Below are 24,520 nucleotides of genomic sequence, written 5' to 3'. Positions count from 1 at the left end.
AGTGGCACTACCACCATCACTGATGTGCTGAGCCTTGGCCAGCAGTGGGTGTCTCTTGGAGCCAGCTGGCATTGGCTCTGCCAGACATGGAAGAAGCTTCTGGCAACTTCTCACAGAAGCCCCCCAGCACCACAACCTTGCTACATGAACACAATAAAGACCAACTAAGCTGGTAACTGTCCCATTTCCACTGTCTTTAGGCAAAATAGAAGTAACATCTTTCTAGCAAGGACAACATCTCCCAGATGACTATGACTCAAAAATATGCTGAGAACACCTTTTTTTCCTTTTAACTTGAAACAGAACATGAACAAAGCTTGAATTTAGAGGCCTTCAATCATTCAAATGTCAGGTGGAACAGGAAACCATAATGATGCAGCTTCCAGAATCAATTACAAATCTAAAACAACATGACTAACTAACATCACACTGAAGGCTGCAGAGTAAAAATGTAAGGCAAGAACAATTCCCCACTGATGCACACAAATTTACATACCACACCAGAGACTTCAGTAGTTGCAGTGGTCTAGATTGAAAAGAACTGGCACCATTTCATCATACAGATGCAATTACAACACAACAGTTCATGACTGTTTATCCACTGACTATATGAGGCCAGCTAGAGTAACTTGGGTTTTAATGAAATGTGGAATATAACCATTTGCCAACAACCCCTTAAACATCCACCCGAAGAAGACTGGATTTACCTCAAAGGGCAGAGATAAGTTGTTCAGTCCTAGGCCCTCCAAAATGAAAATTCAGCAACCACAATTAATATCTATGGCAACTTTATTTAACACCTGAAGTCATCATGATCTAAACTGGGAACTTTCTTTCAAGCAACTAGACCAGGACACCAGTCAGCAAAGGAATGCCAGCAAAACTCTGGGGTTGCAGAAACATATCACCCATCTCCATCTCCCATTTTATTCCAGGTTGTTCTACTTCTCTCTTAGATTTTATGAGAGAATTCTCTTGACAGTAACAGCAGTTTTTTTCTTTCATGCATTCTGCCATGTCATATACAAAATAAACCCACAACACAGAGCCTATTTCCTGGCAAGTAAATCATGTATAAACCACAGGACATGAGATTTTAATGCCTGCGATTCAGCTTGGTGACAAAAACAAAATAAATATGAAAATTAATCTCTTCTATGCCTGAAGTAACAAGTGAACTAATAAATAAGCCTGTTCAGAACACTGCAAGGTGTCCCATTCCTTCAACCACACATTTCCCCATGGGACACAGCAAAATATACGTGGGCAAAAGGGAGAATCATATTTACAACTGCCTTGAAAGAATTTTAGAAGTTAGGACTGCGAGGCAAAATAGGAAACCTGAACTGTACTTCTATCAGCATTGTTCAAGCTATCTGACATGAGGTTAGAAGGACACAATCAAGCTCCTGAATCCACACAGGTATCAATTACATCCAGTGTTTGTAGGAATCCAATAAATGCAGCCAAAGCATCCTGGACTGGCATGAAGTGTGTTTATGAAAGCTTTGTCTCTACTGAAACTGACTACTCACCAAGAAATCTAAATATTACACTGACATCTATGTGGTTTTACAAATCCCATTCCTTTGAAAACCTGCAATTTCAGTACTGATTTCAGACATCAGTCCAGAATTTATGACGTAACAACACAAAAAAAGGCAAATATTTAAAAATGCTAAAAACACTAGTATTGAAAAAAGTTCCTAGGATTTCATAAAGACAATTTGTTGTGAATCAACATTTGTTACAACACACCATGTGATTATTCTCTCTCTGACTTCCTAATCTAATTCTGTGGTGGCAGTTCCTTGTTTGTTTATGTTTTTGCTAAACAAAGCCAGAAGAAAGAACCCAAACAGAGTAAATCCTTTCCATTGAAAATGAACATTTTTCTCAATGAACTACACACATCAGCAACCACCATCACATCTCTAGTGTTCAGATACATATGCCAAAACTATTTTAGAGTGTAAACCAGCATGGCTATTAAAAAGCAAATATGAGAGGAACAGTAGTAAAGGACTTATTCTGCTTTTCATTCATCATCATTGTATCTACCCTATATTCAGGTTTTGGAAACAACTAGGTGACATATTATGTGTACTTAAAAATGAAAAGAATCTACAAAAAGAAATATTTTGTACTCACAGTAAATATTCGCCTGCCAGTCCGATCAAAAGTTACACAGTATACAGAAGATAAGTGTCCCAAAATTCGTTTGTGCATCTTCATATGTTGATAGACTGCAGTTGGAACAAGGCGTTCAAGTCTGTATTTTCCATTTAGTTTTCTTGAAAACAAGGTGTCCACTACCAAATGGGTAAAGGAAAAAGAAGAGACACATTTACATTGCATTCATAAACTAAAATGCTTGACAAGGATGGAAAATTTATTTTAACACCTGTTCATATGAACAGCTTAGTATAGCAATTCTCATTTTGCCCTAGTTAGAGAAAAATACAAAAGTAGCCTATGATACAGACAGGGAAAAAGTACTGAATTGCAAGGCATAGTACAAATATTCAATATAACTTTGAACTTGAAGTGGAAGCCCAAATTCAGGAGTACTGAGGCAGCTTCCATGAAGGAGTAACCTACTTCAAATATAAAAAGTGTAAAAGCTTCCCCATAGTTATTAACTGAAGGTCAGCACACATTCAAATCTTCTCCAAGGCAACCTGCTTCTTGAGGTCTGCTCAAACATTTACCAATCACTTGTAAGACCGTTCATTTTTTAAGAATCCTGCTTCCCACTACAGCTAAACATATACGCACACAAAACCACCAAACAAAAATTTACAAATGAATTTACCAAAACCTACAGAAATTTCTGAGTTTGACTAACAAAACTTCATATCAAAGAACTTGGTGATATTTTTCACGTTGAAAAGCTAACGAGTTCCAAGAGCAAGAATTCAGTTTAACAAAATGGAAATCTTTCATCAAGAATGTCAGAGAAGAAAATTAAGCTCACTGAAATTAATTTTAAACTGCTATTCATGCAGTAATAAAGCAACAAAGTATAATATTTCTCTGCATGGATACATAAACATTAGTCACACTCCATATCCCTATCAGACCAAAGAATGGCAATGGTGATACATTTTATAATCTACAGAACTGTGACAAGGCACATAATATAACATTCACACACTGAATGGTGTTGGATGATTTAAAGAAATTTGGAAAGGACCACAGTCAGTCATCCAGTCTAACCTCCCTGCTCAAGCAGTGCCATCTCAGAGCACATGGCACAGGACTGCACTTAGACAGTTCTGACATCTCCAGTGAGGGAGGCTCAACAACCTCTCTGTGTTGTTGAGCAACCTGTATGGGTGCATAGTCACCCATACAAGGAAGAAGTTCTTCCTCAGATTCAGGCCAAAGCTTCTGTGCATCAGTTTCTGCCTGATCCCTCTTGTCCTATTGCTCAACACCACTGAGAAGAGCCTGGCTTCTTTCTCTTCCTTCTGATACCAGCAGACATTGATATGGTCACCTCTCAGTTATTGCTTCTCAAGGATGAGGCCCAGCTCTCTCAGCCTGTCATATTTATCTCAGAGAGAGACACTCCAGTCCCTTAATCATCCTCGTAGCCCTCCACTGGACCTACTCCAAGACCTCCATGTCTCTCTTGTGCTGACAATCCCAGAACAGGACAGAGCACTCCAGACTGACCTCATCAGGGCTGAGTAGATCACTTCCCTTGACCTGCTGGAAATGGTCTTCCTAAGGCATCCCTGGACACCACTGGCCTTTTTGGCCACAAGGGCACTGCTGGCTCATGGACAACTTGCTCCCTAGTATCAACTGCAAGAGAGCTATAAATATAAACCCCTCACACTGCTCGGGTTTGGCCCAGGCCAACAGAACAGTGGTTCATGAGCCAGCACAGGTCAAACTATGTCAGATATGCCAATTTTTACAGTGGAATTGTAGCAACTCTGTAAGAACCACAAGCTTCTTGTGTTATAGCCAAGTGCCAAGTCCATTGGCCTCTGGCCCTAATTCAAGGAATTCTTCCTAGTTCAAGAAGCTCTGTGAAGAAGTGGAATTATTAGCTGTAGAGCAAAGCACTTTCAGTCAAGAAGCAATTGCTGTCTTAAGGCTCTACTGTTTTTTCGCTCTTCCCTCATACCAGAAAAAGATGCAGTTGCATTTGCTTTATGACAAACTTTTCCCTTGCCAGCAGTCTACTGCAGAACAGCAGGAAACCAAGATTAGTTTAGGCACAAGATAAATCTAGTTTTGGTATCTGACAAATCATCCTGTGTTTAGAAAAAAATCCTCAACAAAAAAATTAAACACACAAAAAAAGAAACCAAACAAGTACAAAGAGAATAAAGGTCTTGGTCCCAACAAAGTGAGTTTACACAATAATCCCAAACCACAAAGAAATTTTGTCTACTTTTAATATAAGATGGATATGGTTGATGGATATCCCAATGCCTTCAAATGAAACAATAGCTCACAAAAACTGAAAAAAGCTCAGCTAAAATTTTAATTTGTAGAGATGTGTCAATGAAACAAGACTGCAGGGAGACTTTAGAATAAAACAACAAATGGCTTTACATAAGAATGCAATTTTTAATATACACCTGAATTTATAAAAAACTTCTGAAATACTTGAGATCAACTGCAAGCTTGAGAGAGTTTATAGGAGTGAGTTGTTTAGTTTTGGGGGGTTTTTGGCAACACTGGAGAAGATAATTTTAGCAGAACACAAGCCAGTATTTCTAAGAATGGTCTCACTGATGCCAATCACCAATGGGCAACTTGCTACCAGTTCACATATCCCTGGGAAACTCAACAGGTGAAATAGCCCTTGTTCAGTAACAATCAACCTACCAGGGGATATAAAAGGGAATACTGTGACACTAGAAACAATACTGGAATCCATCTTACTCTTTAGCCTTGATCAAAATTTAAAACGTATAAAAAACTGGTTAAAAATAAAACTAAGTGAATTAAAGAACAATCTGACATGAAAAAAAAAAAAAAACAAAAAACTCCACAGTATTATGAACTGACATTCTCTGGGAAGAATTTTTTTACCAAGTTCATGCAATTAGCAGAGGGGAGGGGAAGAATCAATCTCCCACAGGTTTAAGCACTATCCATAAACACCTAACTTTTAAGACTTCCTAAACTGGGGGGTATCTTCTGGTTATTTAAAATGGAATTCTTACATCCACCACTGTTTTTTAATATCCCTTTCATTTAACTACCCTTATATTTACTCTTATCAACTTTGCCAAGTGCCAAGAATCTATTCCCAATTTTATTGCAAACAACTGCAAATTATGCTAGCACATTAACCTTTTTTCCCCTTCCAGAGTACAGGTAAAAATCAAAAATACCTGTGGGAAAAATTCCTGCATCCAAACAACAAACTTGATTTTTCTTGTCCAAGCCAAGATGAAAAAGGTTACCCACTGTCATAATAATGGCTTTGTACAAATTATAGGCCCTTGGTTTTATAATAATTGTTACCTCAACACTTGTCAAGTCTCTATGCTATTTAGCTAGATTTTAACTGCATTTGAAAACAATGAATTCAGAAAACTCTGCAACAGCAAGTCTAATCTCTCTTGTTTTAGCCATATTAGCACTCTTCTGTCTTTGCTTGGCCTCACACAGATGAGTCAGTATGAAAAAGCTGTAATCACAGAAAGAATGACAAGGTATAAGTAGTTAAATGGTTGCAGTGGGAGCCACAAACTACATAAGGGAGGGAAGGAAGATTATACTTTATCCCAGGATGCATTAGAGAATGCTGGTTGGACCTTACAATGAGTCAACCAACTAAAAGGGAAGGGTTGTAAAGAAGAAAACAAGAGAATAGAGATTGCATACTTCTTGCTGGAAGGGAACTGTGAAATGGACACGGAAATTAATACTACCTTAGGTTTACATTCCCATCTTCTACTTACACATAAGGTTCTGTTTTTAAAATAAATAAATAAAATAGAAAATAGATTAAAAAACAGATTTTACTAAGTGGTTGTTACAAAACACAGTATGATAAACAACCACTTACTCCTAAATGATATTCTGGTTTCAAAATTAGAATTCTTCATATTTAATAATCAGTGAAAGCCAGTGTCTGAGAAAGCTGTGAATTTGTTGACATTGTGAAACTTATTCACAAATTTTATTATTTTAATTTGCTAACAATTCCTTACTAACTGGTTCCAAACAAAATTAAGTGGCTTCTAGCTTTTAGTAACTCATGTTTTAGTAACTTATGGGCTTATGTTTCTATACTATGACCAGCCTCCCAGACTGATACAGTCTAGTACCACCCAACCATTGGCCAAGGTGGGAAGGAACCCAATATATTCCAAGCCCCCTGCTCAAGCAGGGTCAGCTAGAGCAGGTTGCTCAGTGCTGCATCCAGTCCAGTTTTGAGTCTCCAAGGATGGAGACTTCACAACCTCTCTGAGCAACCTGTGCCAGAGATCTTATCACCCCCCAAAGCTGTTCTCTTATGTTTAAATTGAAGTTCCTCTATTTCAGTTTTGGTTCATGATCTGTCATGTCAGGATGCACTGATGAGAAGAGTCTGGCTCCATCTTCATTGCATGCTCCAATTCAAGTATTTATAACCAATGATACTACCACCACCATCCTGCCCATGCCACACTTTCTCTACTCAAGGCTAAACAAGTTGAGGTCTCTTGGCTCCTCTTTGTATTAACAGACACCTCAATTTCTTCATCACCTTTCTGGTCTTTGAGAGACCAGTTAACAGACTGTCCATGTAGGTCTTTTCCTGAGGAGCTGGATCCAGCACCCCAGGTGTGATCTCATTTGCACTGAGTAGAGGGGAAAGAACACCCACAAACTAATGGCAATGCACTTCCTCCAGCAACCCAGGATGCTGTTTGGGTTTTGTGTGCAAGGTCACATTGTGTCTGACACATTCAGCACCAGGACAGCCAAGTCGTTTTTTCCACAGCTGCATTCCAGCAGTCAACCCCCAGTATATCCACTGGTACATGAAATCATTCCTCCCCAGGGGCAGGACCTCTGCTCTTCTCTTCTGAAAATTCATTAGATTTTTGTTGACCCATTTCTCCACTCTGTCAAGGTCCTTCTCAATCATTCACTACTCCTGGATTTCAGTTGTTTGACAAACTTTTTCCATCATCCAAGTTATGTTCCATCATCCAAGCTATTAATGAATATGTTGAATACTGGTTCTTGCATCAAGCTCTGGGGTGCACCGTTAGGGACTGGCTCTTGTGCCAGACACTGGAATTCACTCTGCTGATCACAGCCCTTTGACCCCAGCAGTTCTGTCACATCTTTTCAGTTTGTCATTGGGAATGTTATAGAAGTCTGTTCAGAAAGCCTTGCTGAACTCAGGATAAATAGCATTCACTACTGTCCCCTAATCTCCAAGCCCCTCATCTCCTTTAAAAGGTTATTGAGCTAGTCAGGCATAATTTCTCCTTCTTAGATCAATACCAACAACTCTTAACCATGTACCTGTCCTTTCCTACCTCGACCTCCAGAAATATTTGCTTCATCACTTGCCCAGGGACTGAGATGAGGAGGATGCACTTTCATTCTATAAAGTCTCCTTCTCATCCTACTTCAGGTCCCTGTCCCATTCAGCAGCAGGACTACTGCTCCTCCTACTGCTGACAGACCTGAAAAGCTTCATGTGTTGATTCATATCCCTCACCACCTTTATTGCCAGAAGAACTCCAACTTCCGTTACTGCAAAATCACAGAATGGTTGAAGTCAGAAGGGACCTATAAAAATCATCCAGTCTAACCCTACTTTGAAAGAAGGGCCAAATATTGCTCAGAATCTTGAATCTCTAGAGTTAAAAAACCAAGCAGGGTAGAGAAAAAAACCTGCCATTCTTGACCTAAAGGCTCTAAATGTAAAAATTTAAATTCCTTTTTTCATAAGGGCCACTCAGGAACCTAAAATGCAACTTTGTTTTTAAAATATTGCTTCTGCTGTCACAATTCACTGCTGCCAACAACCTTAATCTCAAAACCACACATCTCAAAGTGTCAAAAACATCTTATTTGTTTGGTTTCCTGTGGAACAATGTAAAAATCAAACAAAGATGATGGAAGTGGGGGGAGTTTTCAGTGGAACTTACAAGAGTATAGATTTTCTCCCACTCAAAAGTCATGCAACAGGCACCAAATTAATGCCTTCAAAGTTTCAGAATTTCTCTAACTCATTCAAACCCCAAACAGAACAGGCAGCTCAAAGAAAAACAGAAATCTGTTAAAAGGATGATAAATTTGGGGGTCTGAAAGATATGGCAGTATTAGCCCTCTTTTTTTTCACTTTGCTTTCTTTCTACTTTCTAATTTTACCAAAATGATCAATTCTACCTCCTTATTTATGTGGCCTTATCATTGAATATGGAATATGCCTTAAAGATGGGGGACAGTAATCTGCCTCATCCACTATCCAGTGATAAATCAAATTTAATTTTGTACCATATATAGGTTACATTTTTAAAATGCCTACACAAGCTTTCATTTTCTTCCTGTCTGGAGTTGTATTTAACTAATGGAAGTTCTGTTCTGAAAACCAGAATCCAACTTCATTCCCTATCCAGTCACATAAAAATAGAACCAGATTCAGAAGAATCCTGGAAGGATACCCAAAGGATATAATTCACTTACAACTCTTACCCTTATTGAATCAAGTTTCATTAACTTAAGAGGCTAGACAGGCCTCTAATGAATACCACAGAATTCAGAGCTGTAAAAAATAGTAGTAGAGACTGCTAGACAACTCCTTCCACTCTCCAAGCTAGTAAGACAGAATGTATCAAGCATTCTGTTTCGTGCTGTTGAAGGCTTTTTTCCTCCCTTCTTCAAAGACATCCAGGACAAAAAAAAAAAAAAAAAAAAAAAAAAAAAAAAAACCACCAAAAACCAACCAGCTTGAACTGAGTTCTAACTTCCTACCATTCCTCTGTTCAGCTTTCAAACTCTATATGGTATTCCAAGTCTCTTGACTTAGACATGACTGTCAACCAAGTAAAAGGATTAAGCTTGCTATGTTATCAAGCCAAAACTTGTCTCTGGTCAAATCATGAAGGTAAAAGAATATCAACTTCTAACTGGAGTATTTCTGAAAACACAAAAATTCTATACACACCTCAAACTTCCCATACAATATTCATTTGCTTGATGAAAGCAACTGCCAACTCTTCCTAATTCAGAGGGGAAAAAGGTGAGATATTTCAAGAGACAGAAAACAAAAATAAATGAAAGCTACACCATCTTCCAAAGTTCCCTGACTTCAGTAATACCTCAGTTGCTTTCACTATATAGTTCCATTGGTACTTTACCCAGAGTTCCATGACTTCTACCACTTATTTATTCTTGCACACTAACAAGTCATTTACTTTAGTATAATTCACTCCAGACATGACTAAATGTGTATAACAAGATGTTACTTTTACACACATCTTTTAATAGAAATGCAGTCTTTGCCTTTATTTTCTTCCTATGGTTAACAGGATAATAGAGTTGCACCAAGTACTGGGCAGTTAGTTTTTAGGCCTAAAGTATTTAATGCATTTCTAAAAAAAGACATTTACACTGCTTTTAGAACCTGGCATTCTCTTTACAGCCAAAACAGCAGTACCGGTTAATAAACATACTGAAAAAAGTGTAAAATATCTCAGAACTTTTCTTGAGATAGATTACTCTGCAAAACTGTGAAATACTGATTTTGGAAGACAGATATTTTTTGCAGGTCAGGAAAAAAAAAAATCTTCTTTGTCTGGGACAAACAGCCAGTCTCATTCAGATCCTCACACCCAAGTGGTCACTTTCCCAAGAGCTCTGAGCTCAAAGCTCTCGAAGGTTTATGCTTAGCTTTGTTCCTTTTTTAGCAGTTCCCAAAAATTACTGAAAAAGAGCTCTCTTTCTCTTTCTTCATCCACAAAAATGAGACCTTTAACAAAACAAATTAGTATAGGATTTAGCTGCTTTTGCTCTTTATTGAGCACTTCACCAACTTTTTTATAGGATATACACAAGCGAGCCCAACCGGACAAAGACAATTCCATATTCAAGTTTTACTTTTCATCATGTTCTACAGATACTCTACAGTTTCCAGGGGAAATAAGTACTTGTACATATCTATTTTAATTTGTATAAGCCAGCTACCTACAAGGCAGGTGGCAAAATATACACAAAAATAATTCTAAACAATACCCCATCAGCATCATACCTGCATTGATTCATCAGGCTAGGAAATAAATGAACAACTTTGCACATTCACTGAAATGTAAGTTAAGTTGTCCTGGACAATACAGAAGAATTTCAGTGTCTTTATTCCTGTTCCTTAAACATTAGTAGGTTATCAACCTGAAATACATACAGCCTGAATAATAATAGGTTCTAACTTTTTATATATATAAAATGTAGTCTTCCCAGGGGAAAACTGGAAGTTATTTAAGGAAACAGAAAAAAAATCTAATTCAATTTATAAAAGAAGTGTTATTCAGGTTCCTTATTTTATTGAGAGATCAGAGTAGACAGAATAAGATACATAAAAAGTAAATGCTTTAGCATACAGCTCTGAACCAAATATCCCAAAAATTCAAATACACTTCACAGTTGAAAACATTCAGTTACCAGCACTTATATGAATGTTTGGAAAAGGAAATTACTGGTCATGGAAAAAGTGGTATTTGAAATAACTGTAATTTTGCAAACATTCAGTGCTCTGCAAAAGGCTCAATAAAAATAACATTTATTTAGAAAGCCTGACTTGTTCTTCTCTAAAAAGAGTCTGAAAGCTATTTTTCTTAACATTTTCTTTCACTACCACAGCAGCTCTCCAGCTTTCTTTGAACTTCAGCTACCATGGATCTCATACACTGATCTTTTTCCCTTTAAAAAGTATACACCAGCTACCATACACTGTAAGCCACAGTACAACATAAAACAGTCCTCAATCATTCTGATTCCTCCAACATGTTTTAATATTTCTTCACAAGAAAAGCCAAGCAACCACTAAAGAAATCTTAGCTATTAAAAAGCTCAGTCCTACAGTCACCTTGCAAAAATAGCCCAAGATTTTCCAAGACTATTATCATCAAGCCATTGCACAACCACTCAAGAAGGGAAGGATTTTCTAACCAACAACAAGCATTTTCTCCTACACACCTAGAGCACAATACAGAAAATATCCTCTAAGTGAATACAAAACGAGTGGCTCTAAACAAAACCACATTGAATGATGCAGGTGCTACATTAGGGTTGATCAATTGTGCTGATCAATACACATACCAGCTGAGGAGTTCTTAAAGCTCAGCTCTAAACAGCAAGCAAAAACCACTTTCTCAGCCTACAGTCCAAGCATCTACAGAAATATGGAAAGCATGTAACTTGTGCCTTAAAATGGAAATGCTACTAGGACACTAAACACTCTGCCATCTAGCAAGTCAAAACTGGCTGTGCTGAACCTGAGAGTTTAGCTATAGCATGGTTCTGGTCCAGCTGTTGTGAGATAACTATAATTCTCTGGATTAAGTGTAATGGTGTATATTTTGATATTTGATTTTTAATTCCTTCAACTGAAGAAAAAATACAAATAGCCCAAATTAACTTCTCTTGATTTTTACATTTTACACATGTTATATGTATATATTTAAATTCATTAAAAACTTAGAGGCTACCAAAAGCCTCCAGAAGGAGTTTAGAGATTGAAGAATTGTCATGGCAAGTTACCACATTAAAAAAGTCTGTTCCTAATAGTGTCTGCCTACATATTTATATCATTATACTATATATAGTATGTAAATCATTTTTTCACATACTTTGTTATATATTCATTTCCCAGTACATCTGCAAATCTTCTCTTTTTTTTTGCCAAGACAGAAACCTTTGTCTTTGCAGCAGCAGCTGCACCTGATCCAGAGCCAATCAACTGGATATTCTCTGCCCACTCTCATCCAACACTGCACATCTATCTGCAGCTACCATTTTATTAAAAAAACCTAGTCCTTTTCTGGTGTAATCCACACAGACAATTTGGTCTTAATCATTTCCCCTTCAGTGGACATCAATAGAGAAAGATTAAAAGATGCCAGTGATTCTGCTCATTTTTCTATACATGAAAAAAAGAGAAAGGGTGCTCTTTAAAGAATCTTCTAAAATATCACATCTTGATCCTTCTAGCAACTAAACAAGTGTGTATCTTTGTTCTTAAAACATGAAAGCTAACAAACATTTCAGTGACTATGTGAGAGCTTAAAAATAAAAACTAGAATACCTCTGACCTCCAGCTTTCAATTTTTCAACAGTACATACAGCACATGCATCCTTCATGATATAGCACAGCAGAGAAAGCTAAAGGACAGCTACAAAATTAGTGAATGGACCAGACAGCAAAAAGAATAACTTCTACAAGACTCAATTCTTTCCCAAGGTAACCATTACCAGACTTACTTTCCTACCAATAGGTGTAGGCCTTGCTGCCCTATAATATGAATTATTTATCTACTGGCAGCCTTATTATATCTTTAAGAAAGAGTTTTGTTTGTATGTAGTCATAGTTTAAATACATTTCATTCAATTTCATACTTCAAAGACAAAATTAGCTTCAGAAGAAATTTTACAATAAGTATAGAAACACAGCATCTTAATAGAAACACTAGAAGTAAGCTATGTGACAGTAACAAGGGTAAATATAAACAGAACTACTATTATCATAATAATCAATCACCCTGAGAGTTAGGTATTGAAATGGCAGTGCCAGAATAAAACTGACTTACCTATACTAGGTGGACTGCCATAATTTACAGGGGACTCTGGAGGCCTTCCACAATGTAGTGCAGCAAGAGCAGATCCCTTCCATACAACATGTTTGCAACCTGTTTGTTAAAAATCACACCAAAAAATGAAGGCAAGTGAGCTTTTTCATGCAAAACCACAGGAAAGGTATGAAATATCAGCAAGTCTCAAAATGCTCATGCAATTTTCATACTTTTGTTTGTACGAAGCAAAGACTGTCTGCCAGCCCCCAGTAATGTCTGCACTCCAGGGACACTTTGTGGAATTTCTTGCTCTAGAAGTGGCCCAAGTCGATGGCATATTTGAAGCAAGTGATCAGGTGCCAAGTGTCTGTAGTATTTCACCTATTACATCAAAGAGCAAAGAGAACATTTGAGAAAGAATGCAAAACTTTTGATGCCTTACTGGTTTAATCTTTCCCCCCCCAGATTGTTACACAAGTTTGTAACAAAATTATAGGACATTAAAGGATAAAAAATATAATGACCTTTAAGTACAATAATTCATTCCAGCTGGTCCTAATTAATTCTTCCATTCAGTACATGCCATTTTGTACAGAACTGTTGGTATTTACTACTTTCTGACTTCAAGCCACAATTGATCACACTAATAAGCTCCCTTATAACCACAGTAAAAAAAATTAAAAGTATATATTCAATGTTACACTTAAGTAGTGGTCTGGTCAATTTAAGTTACTGTAAGATAAAGATGAGACAAAGATTGTAAAGACAGGAACATTTACTTCTCTCAAGAATTACAAATACTAAATAAATAACATAGCTTTGTAAAAGAAAATTAAAAAACATTCTGCCTCAATTTACCTAAGTTAAAACACCTTGAAACTTCACAACTGGCTTGCTTTATTTTACATCTAAAGCTTTGAAACAAAAACATTGGCTTAAGTAATTCAACTTCTAAATTGGTATATGTCTTCCCTCTTGCATCTATAAACATGACAAGTTTTTGCAACAGGTCATAATTACACAGTACAAAAACAAGAACCTATTATCAGCAACATAATTTCTCACCACTTGATAATAAACCACCTTTAATGACTGCCAGATAAAAACAGTTTATTCTTTTGAACTACCATAATTCTAGATCAGAGAACTGTCTTAAATAATAAGGGGTGGGGGGGAATGCTTTTGAAATGTATGTGACAACAGTAAAAATCCTACTAACATAAGGCTTTTGGCTAAGAAATGGCATTTTTAAAATCCAAAATTTAAATTGTCAATTTAGACTATAAAAGAAACAAATTAAAATAATCAATAAAGAGGGAGAATAGACTCAGTTTCTCAGATTCTTGTATAGAATTTGGCATGTAGTAATTTTGTCCTTCATACAGCCTGAAATACATCTTCACAGTTTTACTTCACAGGAGAGGGGGGAAAACCAGCAAAATACTGAAGTAAAAGCTTGTGATGTTTTGTTATTCTGTAACTAGAGGAGGTCTTGACTGACACTTAGGCAGAATGATGCTTCTATATTACACCAAATTAACAGAATAAACCTCATTCTTCATCAAATGTTCTCCTATCTTGCTGACAACCATGATCATTTAATGTACTCCAGCAGTTTAACAAAGACTGCTAAAATCTGAAACTGAGGTTCTGGAAAAACCTTGCTTACACCAGTAATTGCCACCACCACCACAATCTCCTAGTGAAGGAGAGAAAGTTTTCTCTCTCCTGTCTTGGTCTAACACTGGCCAGCAGTTCAGCCTTCTGCAGCCACTTGTTCATTCTCATTGTAGTGGAATGGTGGAGAAAATCAGATGGGTAAAAGAGAAAAACCTTGTGGATTGAAATAAAAACAATTGAATAAGTAAAGCAAAATCTGCACAGCAAGCAAGGCAAAATAAGAATTTATTTACTACCTCCCTCAGCAGGCAAATGTTTAGCTGCTTCCTGGAAAAAGGGGTTTTCCTTCTATGGATTCTACTAAATTTGTAGATAGCCTTGCAAACCGTCCAAATTTGGCTGCCTAAAAGATCAATAACTTGCAAAAATCACACAAGCAAAAAAAAAAGTTTATTTAGAAAAAAAAAATTAATATTTTATTTTGCTTAAATAAAATTGCAGCTCTTCGTAAAGATCAGTTAATTTAAAATTGCTAAATTCAATGTCATCAGACATGCACGCAGAAGAGTGGCAAAAAATAATTCAGAATTATTATGATAAGAAAAATTAATCAGAATAGCAAATCAATATGCTTTTTTCTGCTTAAAGAAGTAATCACAGTCAAAATACATGCATGAGAGCTGTAAAATATCTAAATAGCCATAAGAAGTTATGAAGCTGCATACATTTTTGCCATCAACTGCCCTGATCCATTTCCTTAGCTTTTGTTCTTCTCTCTCCTATCAAAAGGAGCACAAAAATTTAACAAACACTGCTCTTTTCTTAATTCCATCTGAAACCAGAATTTACATCTGCAGAATCTGAATTCATCTCTCAAAGATTAAAAACTACAGTTTTCTGGTTTAACCATGAATAACACAATTAAATACACAATACAGTTGTCATTTTATCCTGCTCAAGATCCTACAGTTTTACACATCCTACAAAATTCACAAAATCTAAAGTAAATGAAGTAAATAATCTTAGACACACTCCAAAACTACAGCAAGCTGACATCTTGAGTCATATTTCTCATGATTTGTCATCAGCCATGCGCTCACTTTTTTATTTTAGCAGAAACTAGGTAGGCTCAATTCCTTTTGCAGCTTTTAAAGCAAATGTTTTGATAAGAGCTATCTGTCTGTTTTGTTCTTGATCATCTGTATTAAAGATCTCAATATATACCTCACACCCACGCTGCAGTCTCTTCTAGTTTAAGTCCATTTGTGTGAAAAGAGCTATTTATGACACATTATGCAGCAGTTGTGTGATGCTTCTTCACAGTATTTGTCTAAGTAATCATAGCTCACTACTAAGCAGCATTTGCAGCAGCTCATTAACAAACTGATTCAACAATACTTGGGAGCTGCACACTTTGCCAAAACAGAAGTGGCACTGCCCATTTAAAGACTTGACAGTTGCAGGAAGTTTATAGAGCTATTTCATGAACCATGAACAGTCAACATTTGGCCCTTGTTTTCCTTCATAAAGCTAAAGTACACACAAGAAGCTTAAATAAAAAGATAGGCTTTGTTTCTCTGCAAAATCAGGTAAGAAAACTTATTAAATAAAGTCATTATTTAGACTGATTTATTTTTCCTTTTCTTCTTCTACAAATAAATACAACGTGGAACTTGAATAACTTATTTAAAACAGGCTATTAATTTTCTCCAGGTGACAATTTCTTCGTTAAAAAAAATAAAATTCTTTATCTACTCCAACTGCCTGACCACTTCAGGGCACACCCAAAGTTAAAGTATAGTGTTAGGGGCACTGTCCAAATGTCTCAGCCAGCAACAGGCTTGGGGCTTTAACTGTCTCTCTGGGAAGTCTGTTCCAGTGCTAATTTGTATGTGTGAGTATTATGGTGGAAGTCACTAATTAAAAAATTGTGTAACAGAAATTCACCCAATTTTGAAAAAGGAAAAAGGAGAATTGCAGAAAAGATAACCACAACCTCGTAGCAACAAATCAAGACAGGACAAGATAAGTTTATTTAATACATTAAACTAAAATTATTCAGATTTTTCCATGGTGCAGCCTACCAGGAAACAACTCTTGCAGTTACAAACTGCAAAAAGAACCTAGAATCAACAAAAATACACCTGCAATGCAAAAAATCCACATCCAGAGTATTTTCAAGTCAGATTATTGAAACAAAACAAAATAAATATTTTTTTGTTTTAGTGGTAACTTTAGAAGCTTTATCAGAAACAGAAAAGCTCATGATGATTCAGAATGAAATTTGAAATGAATAGAATGAAAGAACAGAATAAAATTTGCTTGGATATCAATCTATGATTCCAAGAGAGAAAGGAAAGCAAAAGAAAAAAAATAACAGATGTACAAGTATTTAAAATTCATACAGCTCTAAATGAAAGTGAAAACTGGACTCTACAAACAGGAATTTTAAATTTATTATGCCAAAACTGTGATGTCAAACAGCATAAAAAGCACAGGATTTTTTCTCTGCCAGTCTCGGCTGAAATTCTACTTGTTTTTCTTCCTTGCCCTATTAGGCTTTTTTCAGTGTCTAATTCTGTCTGTGCTCCCAAAAGAAATGCATAGATGTGCTTTTAAGGTAAAATAATAAACCCTCTTTTTGTTCTCACAGTCTTTTCACATAAGTTAATGCTTCTTAATCATTGCTGTAATATAAATTAAACTCTGTTAGCAAGTACAGAATTTTCAGATCTTAAGCATAAATATTATTTTCTAGAAAATCAGAAGCAACATTGCCCTCAAACCTCTCCCTTTACCAACTACCCCAACCTCACCCATTCCAAACAAGCAGCACGGGAATACACAAAATGCAGCTACACCCCTATCTGGACTAACACACAAATCTTTAGCACCTTTGAAATAGACCTAAGTGCTTATATTTTCATTCTGCATGACTCTGCAGCATAATTCAGCATCAGAATCACAATGAATAAAACAAAAGAATCGTGATTTGACCTAGAGCCTTTAGTTATACATAATGCAGTTATTCACCACCAGGGTTTTAGACAGCAAGTAAAATATGACCTTATTCTAGTGCTCCAAATACTCGGCACACTGAAACATTCTCTCAGAAATTGTTATTTCCCCCCCCCCCACCCTGCTAACAGTCAACATGTTCAACTACCAGATTGGCTGTAAATATGTTTCAGAAAAAACACATTTCCACACAAGGACATTTAACAACAAAAACTACGTCAGTCAGCTACCTATATTCCAAGATGTGAGAGCTCAATCTTACTAACACCAGCAGCTATCCCACTTGAACTACCCTGCTATGTAACATATTACCCAAAACAAGCCCCAAATTGAATTACAGTAATTGTTGTACTCTACCAGATCATCAATCTAATAGAGTACCACCAGCTACTGCTTTATCCCTTTAAAATTAGGAATTGCAACAAAATGCAAGTAGTTTTCTCTGAAGAATGCTCATTCCCTTTTTTCTTTTTCTTAGGGAGGACACAGGGCAGGGACAACCAACAACAGGGAGGGAGAACCATTTCCCCCCAAAACTATTTATTTCTTGTATACTTTCAATTCTGCTTGAGCTAAAACTATACAAATATTTAACAACTATTTCCAATCAGAATGACTATTATTTTACTGAGATTACTCTTTCTCTAATTAAATACATCTATATGAAAGCAGCCATCCCAAGAACACATCATTTTTTCAACTATTTAATGCTTTCAATAGGTGTGAGGCCAGAGCAGATGAACTCAAGCCTTAGTATAAACACTGTGTCACAAGCTTAGCACATGAGAAGGTGTGAGCAGAGGCAGCATTTTTTGCCTTATGGACTAAGATGTTCAGCTGTGCCTGTTACTGTTAAATTACCTGTAGCTATTTGCTTTTCTTAAATTGCTCATAATGTTTTGTGGGTTTTGTTGGGTTTGGGGTTTTTAAACAAAAGTTACACTTTAGAAACTTGATATTCCTGTTCATCCCATCTCAACAGTGTTTCTTAGTCCCAGTTTGAAACAACTAGCACAAAACAGTTGGCTTGGCCTTTTCTCCTGATTATCTGTGGAACAAACAAATGTGTGGTGCTACTTAAAACAAACAAGTGTTTTCCCATATCAAAATATACTGGTGAACAGAGAGGTTTTAACATCACCCAAGTTCTCAGCTATGGGAATCGTCTGTAGAGCAGAGGAATTTGTCTTTTAGAACTCAGAGGAAATATTTAAATTGACATATGTCCAACAGAAGCACAGTTAACGAGACCAAAAATCTGGCTAAAGATAACAATCAGAATAATTCAGTTTTCTTACCACTGTGCCAAGCTTTTCAGAACACCTTCCAAAATATTGTATAGATTGTCCCCAAAATATTGTTAATAAAATCTAGGTGATAATGCAGCTCTCTGATTCAACTCAACTTTGCTCCTTATTTCTTGGAATATCTTTACAGAACAAGCTTTCTTTCCTAGAGAAATAAACCACTTACTATCTGGTTACTTATTAAGAAACAATTTCTAAATAGTAACCACAATTCTGCTAGAAGACTTAACTATTACATGAACAAAGAAACACAGTAGCAATGTACCCAGTGTCCCAGTCCCACAGATACTCTTGGTAACTTCGCGGAGGTTTGCACCACAAAAAAACAAAGAACAGTGAAATGGCCTGAAAAAAGTATTTTGTAATTTTTACTTGAAATCACATTAATAATTGTGGGCTGGAAAAGAGAAAGGCAAAAATGTCAGCAAAACAATCATCAACAGTTCCTGAGACCAAGACATACTGCTTATTAAACATATTGGGCCATCCTATTTGAAGTCCCAGCTTTCTCCCTCCTCAACCACCACCATCACCACCATGAATAAAATTCTAATTCAACATAGAAAATGACAATTATTCTGGATAAGACCTTAAAAACAAAACAAAACAAAAAACCACCACAAAACACACACACAAAAAAAAAAAAAAACCAAAAAAACCAAAAAAAAACCACCACAACATTCCCTGTGGTAGCTCCAAATTGTCAAAGTGAATCTCAACACTTTGGTCCCAGAAGAAGCAACTGCAACACCTTTTCCAACCCCTCCACACTCACTCTTATCATCTCCCTTGTGGTGGTGGTAAGACCCATGGTGTAGCACACAAAAAGAGCTGAGCCATCTTAAAATTACTGTTCATTTTTGAGACAGGCCAGCTGCCTCATCCAGCTAAGCACACATTTGGATAAGCACTCGTGCCTACACAAAAGATGCAGTAGAAATGCACAGCTTTCATCCACAGCATACAATTAGTGCAGCTACACCCATAGGGAAACTGCAACATGAAAAAAACAATTACCCTGGAGTCAAATGATGCACCAAACCTTGCTCGTGTAATAAAAGCCCTAACAAAGGTGTTAAAAAGCTTAAAAATGTAACCCAACACTTAAACATCTTATCCACAACGTCTAAACAATCCACAGGGCTGCCTTGCTCTGCTGTTAACTCTTAAAATTTCTCAGTTTCTGTTCCCTATAGTAAGAAAACCTCAATATTTCAAAAGAGAAAATAAGCTATCCTACAATTTGCAAGTTTTCACAACAGAAGCAAGAACACAAAACATCCTGAGATCTGTTACTGAAGAGTCCCACCACCCTTGGTAGATCTGTATTGACAGTGGCCTACTGGGACTCAAGTGTCACAGGGTCTTCAGTTATAGCACAAAAAGAAATCTTAATACTGGCAATATCAGAATGAGATCAGCACTCTGAAATAAGAGCCTACACTATCAAAGACATATTCATGTTATTTATTTCACCACACATACTGACTCTAGAAAAATATAATATAGGAGTACTGGGATTCAAGAAAAATCATTTAAGAACATAATATATGTATAATAGCATTTCTAAACTCATATATTTGCCTGCAGCATTACAAGCATGCACAGCATGGTATTAGCTTATTTAAGAAAAATGAAACATTTACTTTCACTGACCAAACAGAAAAATTAAAGTAACTTGAAAGATGAAAATTGCACCAGATTTAACATTATTTGCACAAATTAAGTAACAGAAATAAAACATCTAAGGCTGTGAATTCCAGTCTAATAACAAAAAGTTAACTCCAATAAAAATTCTTAAATAAATGCTTTCAAATAAGGACAAAACCAGAAATACTATCTCTTGAAAATATATTCATATTTATTAAAGGAATTATTTTTCAAAAATATGGGTATAATAAAAAGCATGATTTTGTACACAGCGAAAGAGAAGCTTGGGATTAAATTTCATCCCAGTTAAACAGAGCCCTCATTCCTTCCCAGTATAAAAGTCAAACATCTAACACTACATTTACTGGTAATTTTATTTTTTTAGCCTTTTATCCCTTCAGACCACTCTACAAAGTTTAGTGAAAGCTTAGGCCATTCATGTCTGAGAAAGGTATCAAAACATGGCAAAACGTGCCATCTTGAGAAGGAAGAGTTGGCATCTTAATGAAAAAATTAAAAATTAAAATTAAAAAAAAAAAACACGTTAGCTCAATCATTCTCTATCTCAAAAGCTAAGAATCCTTTGGTTTGAGACAAATAAGTTTTTGTTTAAAGAGGACACAGTGAAAAACTCTTCTTTTGTACAAAATGTAACTGTCATGTGCAAATACACTTCCGTGCCAGCTTTCACATGCCTAAATTGTCAAGTAATACAAAGTTCACACAGCTTTGACAACCGAGGCAAGAACAAATCCACATGGAGGGAAACATCAATAACAAAGTAACCAAGTACAGACACACGCCTCCTCCAAAATCTAGGTAGGGAACAGGTGGGAAAGCACTTAGAAATGTTTATTAGGAAGTCTAAGGAAACTTTGTTATGAACAGAAGACAAGGAAAAGAGAAAGGACCTAGTCAGCATCACCTCTCTAATATAAGCATTCAGCATCAAGTCCAAGTTTTGAGGAAGTTCATCTTGTGTCATTACCTATGCTTACTAAATTGGTATTTACCTGCACTCCACAAAGAAAAGAAGCTTCTTGGAAAGGGTCTGAATGAACTTATTTCTCACCAACTCTTCTTACTTCAAACTTTAAAATGTCCTTTTTTCCTCACTTTTCCTTTTCTCACATCCTTTTATACTCTAACTGTATAAAAGAAACTCAAATCCATGCTACACTAAGACTGTGCCTCCAAGTCTTTATAACTTACAGGATAAAAGAGAAAGGTTATTGATAAGTTTTACCAAGCAACTCCTTGAAATGGGTAAAACAGCCTTACAAATAAATAAGTAAATAAGAATACCATAATATAACATGCACTTTGAAATTCCCAGTTGAGTTTCTTCATATTTGATTTCAAGAACGTTAAAAAATACTTGTATGTATTCTTATGTTTTCCACAAGCTAATTGCTGTCAACTCTTCCACACCATACACGTGAAAATGCCTATGCCAGTGCAACTCTTGCTACAGAAAAAAAGCAATGCTCTAAGTAAATCTGCTCTAACTACAATAAATCCCTATGCTTCATACAATAACATTTGTTATAGAATTAAAAAATGTATATGGCAACTGTCCTTATCAGAGGCATTACAAATGGAGATGGTGCTGTCTCCTTTTGTGTAAATTCAAAAGCTATCAACTTATCTATGTTTCAGAAGTATTGGAGTTCAGAACTACTACAAGCAACCAGCAAGGGAAATCTCTCTTTGATGAGCATCACCAAGAGGGCTCAGCCTTTCTCTTAAATCGTTTTCAGAAATTCAGAGACTAAATTATACAACAGTGTACCTGCAATGAACACAATACCAGCAACAAGTTGCTAACACTCACAATTCAGACACCTCTTTTTGCTGTTTTGCCAAGTGCTGCAGTCAACAACACGTAAGGCGAAAAAATCCAGGCCCCTTTCTGCTAGCCAAAGGTACATCGCTGAGAGGAACACTTGGTTTCATCACCGATCTAACCCGAGATGAAAAGCACACACTACGAAGTTTTAAAAAAGGACAAACCAAAAATCCACCCATCAGATTTCTGACGTGACCCTGGCAGTCGCGGTTCCTCCCACGCACCACGCACGGACACCAACTCCCCGAGGCGCGGGGCGCACCCGGCGGGCCGGCCCGGGGCAGCGCTCGGTGCCGCTGCGGGTGCGGAGCGCGGCCATTGTGTGCGCGCGCGGCGCACAGCGCCCCCGCACGGCCGCGCGCGCCCCGGCACCCGCCGCTGGCCCCGCCCCGCCCGGCGCCGCGCCGCGCGCGCGGCTCTGGCGCCCGCCCGCACCGCGTCCGTGACGTCGCGGAGCGAGCGCGGCCGGGCCCGGCGCGCGCGTTGTTATTGACCCCGCTCGGGCGGGCAGCGGCCGGACCCCGGCCCGAGCGCGCCCCGGGACACTGACAGGGGCTGCAGGGAGGGACAGAGGCTGTCAGAAAAAAATTAAAATTAAAAAAAAAAATTCCAAAGTTTTGTTGCTTTTTTTTTTCCCTAAGTTGGTGCCTTTTTTTTTTTTTTTTTTTTTTTTTTTTTGCGGGAAATTCAATTTTTTCACCGGGCTGTTCAGGGAGAGTGAGGGAGGGGGAAAAACAACTTTGCCCGTCGCAGCGCTCTCTCCTGTTACCAGCGCCTGCTCCTCTTACCAGGTTCTCGTAGCTCCGGGGATGCTCCTTGCCCGTCCAGTCGGTGCGCTTGGGCAGCAGCTGCGGGAGGGAAGAGAGGGCGCCCCGTGAGCGGCTCGCCCTCCCCCGAGGAGCCCCCCGGCAGCGCCCGGGATGGGGCGGGGGAAGCGGGAGAGCGAGGGAAGGGGGAGGGAGGCCGCAGGCGGGGCGAGTGCCGGGTGCACGGCGCCGCTCTTACCTCTTTCTCCGCCACTTCTCGGATCAGGACCTGCAGCAACAACAAAAGCGGGGCGTGAGAAAAGGTTTCAAAAAGAGAGAAAAAGGGAGAAGGAGGACGAGGCGGCCAGCGCGCCGCCCGATCAGCCGCCCTGCCCGGCCGCCCCCTCCCCACCAGGCCCGGCGGCGCCATCCATCCATCCATCCCTTCATCCATCCATCCCTCCATCCCCTACCTGAGCCGCTTGCTGGCATGGTCCGTCCTCCAAAAAGCGAGCGATGAGGAAGTAGAGCTCTGCGGAGAAGGGACAGGCCGTCAGGGCTGGAGCTCGCCTCTCTCCCGCGGGCTTCCCTTTCTTCCCCCTGCCCGCCGCCCCTCTCCGGATCCCCCGGCCACCACTCACCCGCTCGCAGCTCCGCCGTGTGCCGGCTGCCGCCGTCCCCGGACATGGCGAGGCGAAAACCGGGGAGGGGAGGGGGAAAAGGGGGAGAAGGGGGGTTGCCCGGGCCGCGCTCCCGCGGCAGCGTCGGGTCCCAGCGAAATGCGCCCGCCCGGTCGCTGTCACTGCTCGTTCACCGGGGAGAGTCTCGGCTCCACCATTCAACCCACGGGCAGCAGCAGCAGCAGCAGCAGGAGGAGGAGGAGGAAACAACAACTCGCAGCCGCCCGCCGCCAACGCCGCCGCCGTCGCCAGCCAGCCAGCGCGAGCGAGCGCGATCCCTCCGCCAGGAGAAAGAGTCCCCTCCTCCTCCGCGCCCCCTCCTCAGCCCCCACGGCCCCGCGCGCCGCCCCTTCCCCCCGCGCCCCCCCGAGCCCCCGGCGCTGCCTGGCGGGGGCGGCCGGGCAGGGCAGGAAGGGGGGAGCCGGACTCTCCCGACCCCGGCTACCGCCCCGCTGCCGCGGCGGCCCCCAGCGCTGTCCGGCGCTGGAGGGGAGAAAGGGGCGAGCGCTACGCGTTTATTAGCGGGAAGGCGGGCGGGCTGTGGCAGAAGATGTCGGCGGGGTGGGCGGGAAGGCGGCGGGCGGGCGGCTGAAAGGCGCTTTCTCTGCGCGGTGCCGGCGCGCGGAGGGATACGACGCACGGCGAGGAGGAGGGGCTGCGGCGGCAGCGGCGGGGCCGCGGCGACTCGCGGCGGCGGCGGCGCTGGAAGTTCCCGAGTTCCAGCGCCGCAAGAATGGGAAGCGAACGAAGCCAAAATGCCCCCGGGGAGCGCGGCCCGGCTGGGGAGGCCCGGCACTTCCACACGCCCGGCTCGCGGCTCCCCCTGTGCCCAGCCCGCTCCCTCGGAGCCAGCCAGGGACCTCGGGGCGCTGCCAGGGGCTTTGGC

At 39.4% G+C, this 24,520-nt stretch overlaps 1 protein-coding gene across 3 annotated transcripts in view; it reads right to left on the bottom strand.

Annotated features, from left to right (window-relative positions):
* The window catches only part of PHIP (pleckstrin homology domain interacting protein), a 106,972-nt gene extending 83,096 nt beyond the window's left edge, over positions 1–23,876 (bottom strand). For all 3 annotated transcript variants that reach the window (XM_058019812.1, XM_058019814.1, XM_058019813.1), the window contains exons 1-7: positions 23,596–23,876; positions 23,428–23,486; positions 23,214–23,243; positions 22,997–23,056; positions 12,995–13,145; positions 12,783–12,881; positions 2,152–2,312 (exon numbers count right to left, since the gene is read on the bottom strand). In XM_058019812.1, the coding sequence (XP_057875795.1) occupies positions 2,152–2,312; positions 12,783–12,881; positions 12,995–13,145; positions 22,997–23,056; positions 23,214–23,243; positions 23,428–23,486; positions 23,596–23,641 (606 nt within the window). In that variant the 5' untranslated portion in view covers positions 23,642–23,876. The remainder of the gene's footprint in view (positions 1–2,151; positions 2,313–12,782; positions 12,882–12,994; positions 13,146–22,996; positions 23,057–23,213; positions 23,244–23,427; positions 23,487–23,595) is intronic.
* Between the last annotated feature and the right edge of the window lie 644 nt (positions 23,877–24,520).

The sequence above is a fragment of the Melospiza georgiana genome, chromosome 3, assembly GCF_028018845.1.
Source record: "Melospiza georgiana isolate bMelGeo1 chromosome 3, bMelGeo1.pri, whole genome shotgun sequence".
Taxonomy (NCBI): Eukaryota; Metazoa; Chordata; class Aves; order Passeriformes; family Passerellidae; genus Melospiza; species Melospiza georgiana.
Note: the sequence above shows the minus strand (reverse complement) of the source record. Positions and strands in the feature narration are given on the sequence as shown.